The following is an 11,771-nucleotide window of genomic DNA, read 5'->3' as shown; positions in this document are numbered from 1 at the left end:
GCTAATGCCTCTGGGGCTGCCACTCTGCCGAGCAGGCAGGCCCATTAGGGCTGAGCGCTGGGAATGGAAGCCGGAGCGGTGGGGGCACCTCGCTGGGGCAGGGGCTGGGAAGAGGCACCTGATCCTGTTGTCTTCATGAGGCGAACACTTCTGCAAAGGAAAATGTCACCAATTTGTAGACAACGAGACTCCGGCCTCCAGTCCGAGCTGCCGGCTTGACCTACTGTTATGAAAACTGCTCCAATTATACGTATACACATTTACATGTGAAATGACAATCAAGTGCTCGTCTAAGAGGCATTTTCTGCAGATGAAGCTGGGAGTTACTAAATAGGGCGTTTTGTCCTTTGTTGGGATTATTTGTGAACTGGCGAGATGGCAGCCATCCTCCAGCATTGCCTTGTAGCCTGTTGTAAATTACTTGTCCCCCAAATGCTTCCTATGGCTCGCAGACGAGCCCCCTTAACGTAAATGGGCTTCAATCACCAGTTTCAACAATTCTCCTGTCTCCATGTAATAAAACATCTGGGAAATTGGGCTAAATGGATAAAACAGCTCTCTCTAATAAGAATCTGGCATTCGTACAACTCTGTATAGTGCACTTTTTTAATGACCAGATGTGGTACTTCTGTGTTATGAGAAGCAGAGGCATGTGTAGCCATCCCTTTTATTACCTTTAAGATGCAAGGTCTATTGATAGCTCTCAGGAGAGATGGTCTCCCATTGACTGAGAATTGTTGATGTGTGGGTTTACAAACTTGAAAAGTAAGCGAACCACTCGGAAAATTGCAGATATAATTTAAACAGTCGTTAAGCTGGACACTCGAAGGAAACCGGCTTCAGAAAAAGAATTTGGTCCATAAATTTTCCCTGCTCCCCTGGTGAGCTCGTCCCACAGAGCCTTTGATCTCACAGCCGTTTACATGCTGCTCTGTCTTCTGTGACTTTTACAGCTTTATGAAGAAATGATTTCATCAAACTTGCTAGTCACTTCTTCCCAATTTCTCATTAAGAGAGCTTAGCTGGTACCCCACCTGTGCATACCCCATTTTTATACTCCTTTTTGGGTTCCAAGAAGATGTTTTTAACATGCATATATGTGTGTATGCATGTGTATGTGTGTGTGTGTGTGTGTGAGTGTGTGATGGGAGATAACTAAAACACTATTATTGGGCTTTATATTTTGCAAATCTACATATATTAGTACATATGTATATCCATATAGAGAGTACATACATATATAATTTTAATTTTTATGTGTGTGCAAGAGATAGAGAGGGAGAGACAGAGAAGAGAGGGGGTGGAGAGAACATATATTTAAAAACTTTGGGAAGCATAGAAAAGTAAATTTACAAACTTCCATAAGCTGGGCATGACGGAAGATGCTGGCCTGGACTACATATGGCGACCTATCTCAAAACAAATAAATAAAGGGACGGGAGTGATGGCTCAGTGGTTAAGAGCACTTAAAGCTCCTGCAGAGGACCTGAGTTAGACTCCTAGCATCCACATGACAACCAACAACCACCTCTAATTCCAGTTCCAGGGGACCTGGCACCCTCTTTTGATGTCGTTGGGTTCACAGAGGAATACAGCACACATACACACACTCAAGCACACACACAGGAAATAAAATAAAATTAAGAAGTAAACACAAATTTCTCTATCCAGTTTTAGGCGCTGTTTGCAAATGTGTTCTCCCCTTATAAAGCCACAGCCACTTTCTCTCCAGCTAGAGCCGCATCACCCGCTCTCACGGTTAGATCCCACGAACATCTCCTTTCTGTGAAACAGTCCTTTAAGGTATGAGTCTGAATGGGTTCATATCTATTGATCCCCTTTTCAGTTTGGGATATTTTTACATTTCAGAAGTTTGCAGTACTCTGGTCTGTGGGAGCAGCTTTTGGCAGGTCTCTTTCCTACAGTCAGGCCACTGGATCAAAGGCCATGACTCTTGACGGAGGAAGGTCATTGGTTAATTAATAAAGAAACTGCTTGGCCCTCATAGGTTAGAACATAGGTGGGTGGAGTAAACAGAACAGAATGCTGGAAGGAAGAGGAAGTGAGCTCAGATGCAGGGCAGTTCCTCTCAGGGCCAGACGCAATGAAGCCAGCTGCCAGGTCAGACATGCTGAATCTTTCCCGGTAAGACTAGTGCTACCCAGATTATTAGAGATGGGTTGATCGGGATATGAGAATTAGCCAGTAAGGGCTAGAGCTAATGGGCCAAGCAGTGATTAAAAGAATACAGTTTGTGTGTTGTTATTTTGGGGCATAAGCTAGCCAGGCGACCAGGAGCTGGGGCGGCAGGAACACATCTCGCGGCTCCTACTACAGACTGTGGGGAGTCCGTCTTCGGCACACTGTGTGGGGTGCTCCTCAGAGGGGGTAATGATACTGTGCCCCACCCTCCCACGGTCAGAGTGCGAAACCGCATTCTCCCGCAGGCCCTCCAAGTCCTTCGGTCAGTATGAGTGCCACAGGACGATGCCAAAACTTCGCTTGGTAAATCACTTTGTTTTCCTGGTTTGATATTTGCCTTTGAACTTGCATGACAAGCTGGAACATTTTATTTTTTGGCCAAAGTTCCTTTTCTTCCTTTTGTCTTTCCTTCCCGGCTCGTCCCTTTCCACATGTGGTTCCCAGGGATTGAGCTCAGGTTGCCAGGCTTGGAGGCAAACCCTTCGCCCCCTAAGTTGTCTTGTGAGTCTTCTTGCTTTTAAGCTTCCCCAGTCTGAGACCCCATCATTGATTTTTCTCTGCTTTTTTCTCCCCTGATTTATCTTTGTATTTATCACAAATCTTTGCAGAACTGATTTTGGCTCCTTACAGGCTTCTGAAGAATCTGATTTATGATTTTCCAAATGATTAGTAAATCATTCCAGCATCATTTATTCAATATTCCATCTTTAAATAACCCATCTTTTAAAAAGAAAAAGCAGAATGTCACTATTTCTCTACCTAGGTCTGTTTTGTACATGCTTGTTCTCAGAGCTAATTTGCAGATGGCATGCTACCATTTCTTAGTCAGCGTCTTATGTCCCCAAACTGAATTTTATTGATTTTTCACTGCTCTGCCTAACTTTGAAACCCTTGGGCCCCACTCCCTGTAAAAATAAATTCACAAATTCATCTAACTTTTGCCTCCAGCTTACTTGTTCAGCTGCAAATCTCCAGTTCACTCCTGCTTGATCCAAAAAGCCTCCTCCTCCCCTCCAAACCCTGCCATCTCAGAAAATCTCCAACAAAGAAAAGGCTACAAAAGCCCACTTCTGCATTCTGGGCAACTACGGAGGTTCCTCCCCAGAAGTTGCCAGCAGCCAAGACCCTGCCTAAAAGCCTACCATACTTGAACACAAATCCAGCTTACGGAGAACACTGGTCACCCCTCAACTGCAGGGTATTTAAGCTCCCTGCTTTAGTTCTGTCATGTGACTTCTCACACCTAGATCTCTGAGGACTGGAGAACTCTCCAGGGAGTTGCTTTGCTCAAAATAAAACCTGTTCTTTTACTTTTTACTTTGATCTGCCTTATGTTGTCAGTGGAGACAAGCCCCACCCACTCCATCCTGGTCCACCGGCAAGGCTTGCAGATCTTCCTGGTATTGTGGTCCCAGTATAACCTCCTTGAGCCCCTAGACAGACAGAATATGTCAGTTTAATAGTAAAAGGTATCCAGATTCTTTCACAAAGCTATAGTGATGTAGGTGGATCTTCGGTCTATTTGTCACTTTCATTGGTTAATAAAGAAACTGCCAGGGTTGGAGAGATGGCTCAGCGGTTAAGAGCATTGCCTGCTCTTCCAAAGGTCCTGAGTTCAATTCCCAGCAACCACATGGTGGCTTACAACCATCTGTACTGAGGTCTGGTGCCCTCTGCTAGCCTGAAGGCATATATGCAGACAGAACATTGTATACATAATAAATAAATAAATAGAAACTGCCTTGGCCTTTGGTAGGACAGCAGCTTAGACAGACGGAGCAGACAGAATAGAATGCTGGGAGAAAGAAGCAGATTCAGGCAGTTGCCATGATTCTCCCACCCGAGACAGACTCAGGTTAAGATCTTTCCTGGTAAGCCACCACCTTGTGGTGCTACACACATTAATAAAAATGGGTTAATTAAGATTTGAGAATTAGCCAATAAGAGGATAAAACTAATGGGCCAGGCAGTGTTTAAAAGAATACAGTTCGTGTGTTATTATTTCTGGGGCTAAACTAGCTGTGTGGGATCCAGGCGGGAACGTAGCCCGCCGCTCCCACCACTACACTATAGCCAACTTTTTAGCTAGGACCCAAAGATATGAGTCTATACCTTCTGTTACAGATGCCCGTTGTCTTTTTCCTACAATATGGGTTTTTTTTTTCTCTTAAGTAAATACATTTTAACTTCTGTTCCTAGTTTAAACTTATCTCAATAGGCTTCCACTTGACTGGCAGACACATCTAAGCATCAGTTGCTGACTTCAACCTGCTCTGAATGGTGGCGAGCCCTGGACTTCATGAAAGCTGATGTGGACCAATCCAGCTGATAGGAACACTCCCTGATCCTTCAATGAAGTCTGATGAGTGCCCCATTGCCTAAATGCCCTCCACCTTTGGCTAGCCTTTCAACCTACTTGGGCCTGGATAACAATGCCCTATGTCAGCTTGAAGTAGTTACAGAAAGAAACACATGGCCCCATGCCCCCACTTGCCCAGAGTAGGTTGAAAGACTGAGACAAAGGAAAACTCCCTGGCATGTGGGACAAGATAGCTACCTAGCTGAGATCACCTGACCCTCACAGACCATTCAAAGGAAATTCCTGGCATTCCAAGCACTGAGATCACCTGACCCTCACAGACCATTCAAAGGAAATTCCTGGCATTCCAAACACCTGCCAGCACACAGTCAGCAGGAAACCCTAGAGGGATGTCAGCCAATCAGGGATCTTAAAACCTCAGAAACCCCTCACCCCCACCTTTACTACAATAAAACCCTATTCTTTTTTTTTTAAATATTTATTTATTATGTATTATGTGTGTATGCCTGCAGGCCAGAAGAGAGCACCAGACCTCATTACAGATGGTTGTGAGCCACCATGTGGTTGCTGGGAATTGAACTTAGGACCTTTGGAAGAGCAAGCAGTGCTCTTAACCGCTGAGCCATCTCTCCAGCCCTAAAATCCTATCATAATTGAGCTCAGGGCTCTCAGTTATTCCAATACATTGGACATGCAGGGAGACCGAGTTTGCAAACTTGATTCAAAAAAGGTTCTTTGCTTTTATGTACGGGACTCTTGGTTTCCTTGTCAGTTTGTCGGGGATTGTGGATTTGGATATAACATTGAGTCCCCAAGAACTGGAATTACAGATGGTTGTGAGCCACCATGTGGGTGCTGGAAATCGAACCTGGGTCCTCTGCAAGAACAAATGCTCTTAACCGCTGACCCAATTATCACTTTTCAGAGAAATTCTGTAAAGCAAACTCCCCATGATATGAGTGAGTACCCACACTGTATGATGTGAGCATGTGAGTACCTGTGCTGTTGTCTGGCTGGGGTCAAGTGTTAGCAGTGGGCTTTCTCCCTCCCTCCCTTGGTTCCTCTGTCCCTCCATCCCTCCCTTTACTTTCTTCCTCCTTTTTTCTTTTGATTTTTCAAGATGGTTTCTGTTATTATTTTTTAAATGCGGGGGTGTTGTTCGGGAGGGGGAGACACGAGACGCGCGGGGTTGGGGAAGGAGAGACGAGACACGCGGGGTCCCACGTGGGTAAACTTTAATGGGGGAGGGTAACATACAAGGAACGGGAGTGAAGAGACGAAAGGAGAAGAGAAGGGGGGAGCGCGAGAGAAGAGAGAGAGGGCGGGTTGGAACGCCCATTTTTAAAGGGCTCTGGGCATTTTGGGGTTTGTAGTCCACTTGGAGACTGTATTTTCTGCGCACGCGTGGCCTTGTCTCCAAAGGAACAGCATTCCACCCTTTTGGTTTTATTAAAAAAAAATTGAGGGGGGGGGTTTAGGGTCTTAACGGGTAGGGAATAGGGGCGTAGCCCGGTCTCTCATGACTGCTTCCTGCTGACTTTGGGCGTCGAGGGGTCCGGGGAGCGTCCGGTTGTCCTGATGTCATATCGATGTTTTGTCCGCTGGCATCAAGTGGCTGATTGAAGAAATCGCATCTGTCTGGAGATTGTATCTGTCTGGCTCTTGAGTGGCTGGGTCACCGTTAGGATGCTGGAAAGCAAAAGTTGCATTAGTAGAGAGAAAAAAGTTAGAAGGGAGATTTGGGGTGGAGGGGGTTGGGGTGGAGGGGGGGGGCTGCGGTGGCGGCGGGCGGGGGCTTTTAGGAGGCCAGGGGTTAAGAATAAGAATAAAAAAGGTAAATGATACTTATTCCGTTAATTGAATGATACTTATTCCGTTCTGCTTGTGTCTGCTTTGTCCAGGTGGGTCAGGCTGGTGTCTTGGAGCTTAAAGAAAATGTCTCAAAAGAAATAGATTTTAATCATATATTCCTTAACATTTTAGGGGTCACTGCTGCAGTCAGTGACAAACCTATTATGTCAGGAACTTGGTTAAGCATTTGCTTATCACCTGAACCTCTTGGCTCTGTGTTTGATGATGATTCCTGTAGAGACAACTGGATGGTTATTTAGGAATTTAGAAAAGGGAGGGTGTATTAGCACAGGAGGAAAAAATGAAAAATGAGACCATTGTTTTCCTTAGGCTGGAGTAGAGGGGGTTGGACCTGTTGTCCTTTGGAACTTGAGGGAACATGGTCCCGTCTGAGTTACCGTGTAAGGAGGATTGTTCTGAGCTGTAGGGATGAACGGTTTCAGATGTGACAGGTGAATCCAGTGAGGAATTCCCTCGAGCTTGGCAGCTGTGGGAGTTAGAAGAATTACCCTGAGAGGACCCTGCCATTTAGGGGAAAGGGGTAAGGGACGTTGACCTGGAGGTGAGAATAAAACCTTATCTCCTATTTTAACCGGCGGTGGGCATGCGTTGGCACATGGTTGAGGTAGTGAGTGATCCGTGAAGTCCCACAGCAGTGAACGTAGGTGGAAAAGGAGGGGAGTGAGCAGGTGATCAGGAAGGGGAGAGGTTCCCGATGGGAGGCCAGGGGTTAAAACTGGCCGCCCATACATGAGTTCAAAGGGTGAAATGAAAAGAGGGCCCTTTGGGAGAGCCCGGAGCCTGAGAAGGGCCAGAGGCAAAAGTCTTACCCAGTCGAGGTGTAGTTCTTGTGACATCTTAACGAGGGCATCCTTTAAAGAGCGGTTAGTCCGTTCTACCTTACCTGAAGACTGGGGGTGGTATGGTATATGAAAATTCCAGGGGATTCCAAGTGCCCTAGACAGATTTTGAGAAATCTGGGAAGTAAACTCTGGGCCGTTATCTGACTGAAGAGAAGTTGGGAGCCCGAACCGCGGAACAATTTCTCGGAGGAGGATATCAGAAACTGTCTGGGCTCTCTTGTTAGAGGTGGGGAAAGCTTCAACCCACCCAGACATTGTATCCACCAACACCAGGAGATATTTAATTTTTTTAACTGTGGGCATATGAGTAAAATCCAGCTGCCAGTCAGTTCCCGGAAGGGAGCCCCTGGCTTGGTGAGTAGGGAAAGGAAAGCTACGATATTTGGTCCTGGGATCTGACTTTTGGCAGATCTCACAGGAGGCAGTGGTAGCCTTTAGGAACCTGATGTCCTCAGGTGTTGGTTTAATATATATTTTTATGAAATTAAGTAAAGCTCTTTCATTGGGATGAAATAGCTGGTGCAGGTAGGACAGGATCTGTTTGGTGTCAGGAGGTGTCTGCGAGGCCATGGGCTGTGTTGTTAGTACTCCCTGAGGTAGCTGAGGCAGACCTGGGCTCTGGAGTGCTGCTGTCTTAGCGGCTCTGTCAGCTCGATTGTTTCCCTTGGAGACAATAGAGCTGTCAGACTGATGAGACCGGCAGTGAATAATTCCTATAGCTTTAGGGAGATGGGAAGCTTTTAGTAAGTCCATGATATACTCTGAGTTGGTAATAGAGCCTCCCTTCGTTGTGAGAAGCCCGCGCTCCTTCCAGATGGCCGCATGAGACAGCAGGATATGAAACGCATATTTAGAATCTGTGTAAACATTTAAAGATTGCCCCTCGGCCAACTGAAAGGCACGGGTGAGAGCTATCAGCTCAGCCTGCTGGTTAGTAGTATGAGCAGGGAGTGCCTTTGCCTCAACTATCTCCGTGTCTGATACTATGGCATAACCTGCTCTGCGAGTCCCATCACATAGAAAGGAGCTGCCATCCGTGTACCAGGTATGAGTAGCCTGGGACAGACTGCCCTCCTGAATATGTGAGGGGTGAGGCAGTAGGTCTTCCAGGACCTCGACGCAGGAGTGAGATGGGGAATCATTTACATTAGGTTGAGGTAGAAGATTTGAAATATTAAGGGGTGGGCAGCATTGAAATGTGAGACTGGCATCTTCCACCAGTGCCACCTGAAGGGAAAGAACTCGAGAAGGGGGTAGGGTCTGTAGACCTTTATAAGTTAAGAGGTTGGACAGGTTATGATGAGAGAAGACTGTAGTGGGTGCTCCGAAGGTTAGTTTTTTTGACTCACGAATCAGAAGTTCAGCGGCCGCCAAGGCACGTATGCAGGATGCCCAGCCCTGAGTGGTGAGGTCCATTTTCTTTGACAGGTAAGCTACAGGTGCGAAGGAGGGTCCCAGTTGATGACCTAGGACTCCCAGAGCGTAACCTTCCTTTTCTGCTACGTAGAGAGAAAAGGGGCGGGTTAAATCTGGAAGATGGAGTGCTGGGGCCTGGATAAGGGCCTGCTGGAGTCTCCGGAAGGGCTTGGTGATGGGGTGGAGAAGGGGCTCATGCAGAGAGCCCAGAGCTGCTTCGTATAGAGGGCGGGCAAGGAGGGAGAAGGAGGGAATCCAGGAACGCAGGAAACCAGCCACTCCTAGGAATGATAAAACCTCTTCTTTGGTGGAAGGAACTGCAAGAGATTGAATTAGTTTTTTTCTGTCCAGAGTGATGGCCTTTTGGGTTGGGGTTATGGTTAATCCCAAATACGTTACCTGAGTGGTGGACAATTGAGCCTTAGAGGGGGAAACTCTGTAGCCCTTTTTGGATAAGAAATTTAATAAGGCGGCGGTATCAGTCCTACTAGTCTCCAGAGATGGGCTACACAGCAGAATGTCATCGACATAGAGTAGCAGTTTTGATTTAAGGAGGGACAGTGAGAGCAGATCAGAGGCCAGGGCCTGGCCAAAGAGGTGTGGGCTGTCCCGGAATCCCTGAGGGAGGACGGTCCAAGTTAGTTGTGTGGAGAAGTTAGTATCAGGATCTGTCCAGGTGAAGGCGAAGATATTTTGAGATTGAGGGCTGAGAGGGATAGAGAAAAAGGCATCTTTTAGGTCTAAGACTGAGAAGTGGGAGGTTCCTGAAGGAATGTTAGACAGAAGGGTGAGGGGGTTAGGGACAACTGGGTGTAGCGGGACATTGCTAAGAACATGTGAGCAGGTGAGCACTGAGAGACAGTAGAAGGATTTGTTTTTAAAGCCATGTAAAAGAATGCCATAATATACATCATTTCTTTCCATTTAGCAGAACGGTGGCAAAAGTTAGCTAGTTCCCGTAGAATATCGGGGTCAAAAGACCCGCAAGATGGCCATTTAAAGTTCCCCTGTAGGCCGTAGGACGGCCACCTCTTAGAGCAAAGGCGGATGAGTGTAGATAATTTAACAGAAGGAATTAAGGCGTGGGGCTGTAGAGCTTCCAACAGCTGTCCCAGAGGAGAGGAAGGGGGAATTGGTTTTGAAGACTTAGCGCCCATGGCTAGAACCGTGAAAATATCCGCAGAAGGCACCCGAAGATGCCCCGAACACAGTTGCTCTGGACACAGGCGTCAGAGTACCCAGGGGACCGTGCTATGGGCTAGCTGACCCAGTCCTAGTTTTCGACGGGAGGCGGGGGTCTAGGCTAGGAGGGGACAGTTACGCCCGAAGGCTGCCCGTTGCAGCCGAAGAACACCCAGGCCCTGTGAAAAGGCGTCCGATTTCACAGGGGGGGTGGTAGGACCTTGGCTGAGTCGAATTCAGCCAAGGTCGGGCCGCACCGTAGCGGCGGGCCGCACCGTAGCGGCGGTCACGATGAAGAAGAAGAAAGAAAAGGAATGAAACAGAGGACAGAGAACCAAAAGCCCCGGGCTTTTGGGCGCGGATAAAAACAGGTCTAGCCTAGGGCGGAAGGTCGGGGGAAGAGGGGGGGTTAGCAACCACACCCAGGACACGCCAGAGGAAGCCGGGAGCTCGGCCGGCCTCCTCCAGGTGAGAGGGGATGGTTAGCCAGCCCAGGTAAACTCACGAATTAGCCGTTGACGGTTGGAGAGGGAGGGCCGTGTCGAGATGGCTGGAACACGTGGAGTGGTCGCAGGTCGTCCGGTTCTGACCTTGTCCCGGGGGAGGCCCCGAGCTCCAGGAGGCGCCAAAACCCAGAGCCGAGGCCTCAGGTGAGGGCCCCGGGGCGAGAAGGTCCCCGAGCAGACGGCACCAAAATGTTATTATTTTTTAAATGCGGGGGTGTTGTTCGGGAGGGGGAGACACGAGACGCGCGGGGTTGGGGAAGGAGAGACGAGACACGCGGGGTCCCACGTGGGTAAACTTTAATGGGGGAGGGTAACATACAAGGAACGGGAGTGAAGAGACGAAAGGAGAAGAGAAGGGGGGAGCGCGAGAGAAGAGAGAGAGGGCGGGTTGGAACGCCCATTTTTAAAGGGCTCTGGGCATTTTGGGGTTTGTAGTCCACTTGGAGACTGTATTTTCTGCGCACGCGTGGCCTTGTCTCCAAAGGAACAGCAGTTTCTCTGTAGCTCTGACTGGTCTGGAACTAGCTATGTAGACCAGCCTGGCCTCAAACTCACAGAGATCCATTTGCCTCTGCCTCTCGAGTGCTGGGACTAAAGGAGCGAGCCACCACTGTTCAGCTCATTGGGTTTTCTTTAACTAGAACTACGTTTCAAAGTATTCCATGGTGTTCAGAAGAAAAAAAACCTTCCTTTGTCTACAGAACTAATTCCAGGACAGCGAGGGCTACACAGAAATCCTGTCTCAAAGAAACAAAAAAACCAAACCAACCACCCAATTAAACAAACAAAAACTTCTTTTAAGGGGGCCAGCAGGTGGCTCAGTTGTTAAGGGCATCTGTCACCGAGGCTGACGACTTGAGTTTCACTCTCCAGAATCTGCATGGTAGTAGGAAAGAACCCACTCCTGGAACTTGTTTCTGACCTGCACATGAACTATAACATTTGTTCATGCTGTTGCACAAACATGCATGGGTGTGCACACACACACTAAATACCCTTTTAGAGACAGGATCTCACTGTGTAGCTCTGACTGAGCTGGAACCCACAGCCTCCTGCTTCTGCCTTCCAAGTGGTGAGATTAAAGTGGTTGCCAACAAGCCCAGCTAAATAAATTTTTTAAGTGTTAAAAAAATACATATTTGAAATTGGCACCTAGATGGGGTACAGTGTGATCGTTCAAGTTGTTGTAATATCTACTTCCTCAAGCATCATTTTATTTTATTTAAACATTCAGAATCCTGTCTTTCAACTTCCCTCCTTTGTTGTGCTGGGCACTGAACATGGAACTTTGCACATTTGAGGCAAGCCTTCTACCAGAGTTGCACCCAGGCTTCCTCCCCACCCTCCCTTACTTCTGTTCTTCTTTGCTAAGACTGGAACCCAAGGTTTTGTGAATGCTAGGCAGGCATTCCTCCGTGAGCTACATACATC

The 11,771-nt window shown here is 47.6% G+C and overlaps 1 protein-coding gene across 2 annotated transcripts; it reads right to left on the bottom strand.

Annotated features, from left to right (window-relative positions):
- Nucleotides 1-5,733: 5,733 nt before the first annotated feature.
- Nucleotides 5,734-10,795, bottom strand: LOC130887628 (uncharacterized). Of its 2 annotated transcripts, none has more exons than XR_009058380.1 (2): nucleotides 10,340-10,795; nucleotides 5,734-6,211 (listed from the first exon to the last, which is right to left on the bottom strand). XR_009058380.1 is itself a non-coding variant. In XM_057790173.1 (2 exons), the coding sequence occupies exon 2, from the start codon at nucleotides 8,650-8,652 to the stop codon at nucleotides 6,700-6,702; it is 1,953 nt and encodes a 650-aa protein (XP_057646156.1). In that variant the 5' UTR covers nucleotides 8,653-8,732; nucleotides 10,340-10,791; the 3' UTR covers nucleotides 5,734-6,699. The 2 variants fall into 2 exon arrangements, 1 of the variants encoding a protein (XP_057646156.1); XM_057790173.1 differs by having other exon boundaries at nucleotides 5,734-8,732; nucleotides 10,340-10,791.
- Between the last annotated feature and the right edge of the window lie 976 nt (nucleotides 10,796-11,771).

Source organism: Chionomys nivalis, chromosome 15 (genome assembly GCF_950005125.1).
Source record: "Chionomys nivalis chromosome 15, mChiNiv1.1, whole genome shotgun sequence".
Taxonomy (NCBI): Eukaryota; Metazoa; Chordata; class Mammalia; order Rodentia; family Cricetidae; genus Chionomys; species Chionomys nivalis.
This window is presented reverse-complemented; position numbering and strand designations above follow the sequence as displayed.

What these genes read in the sequence shown, in the direction of transcription:
- LOC130887628 (XM_057790173.1), bottom strand. Translation starts at nt 8,652, where the DNA reads ATGGACCTCACCACTCAGGGCTGGGCATCCTGCATACGTGCCTTGGCG.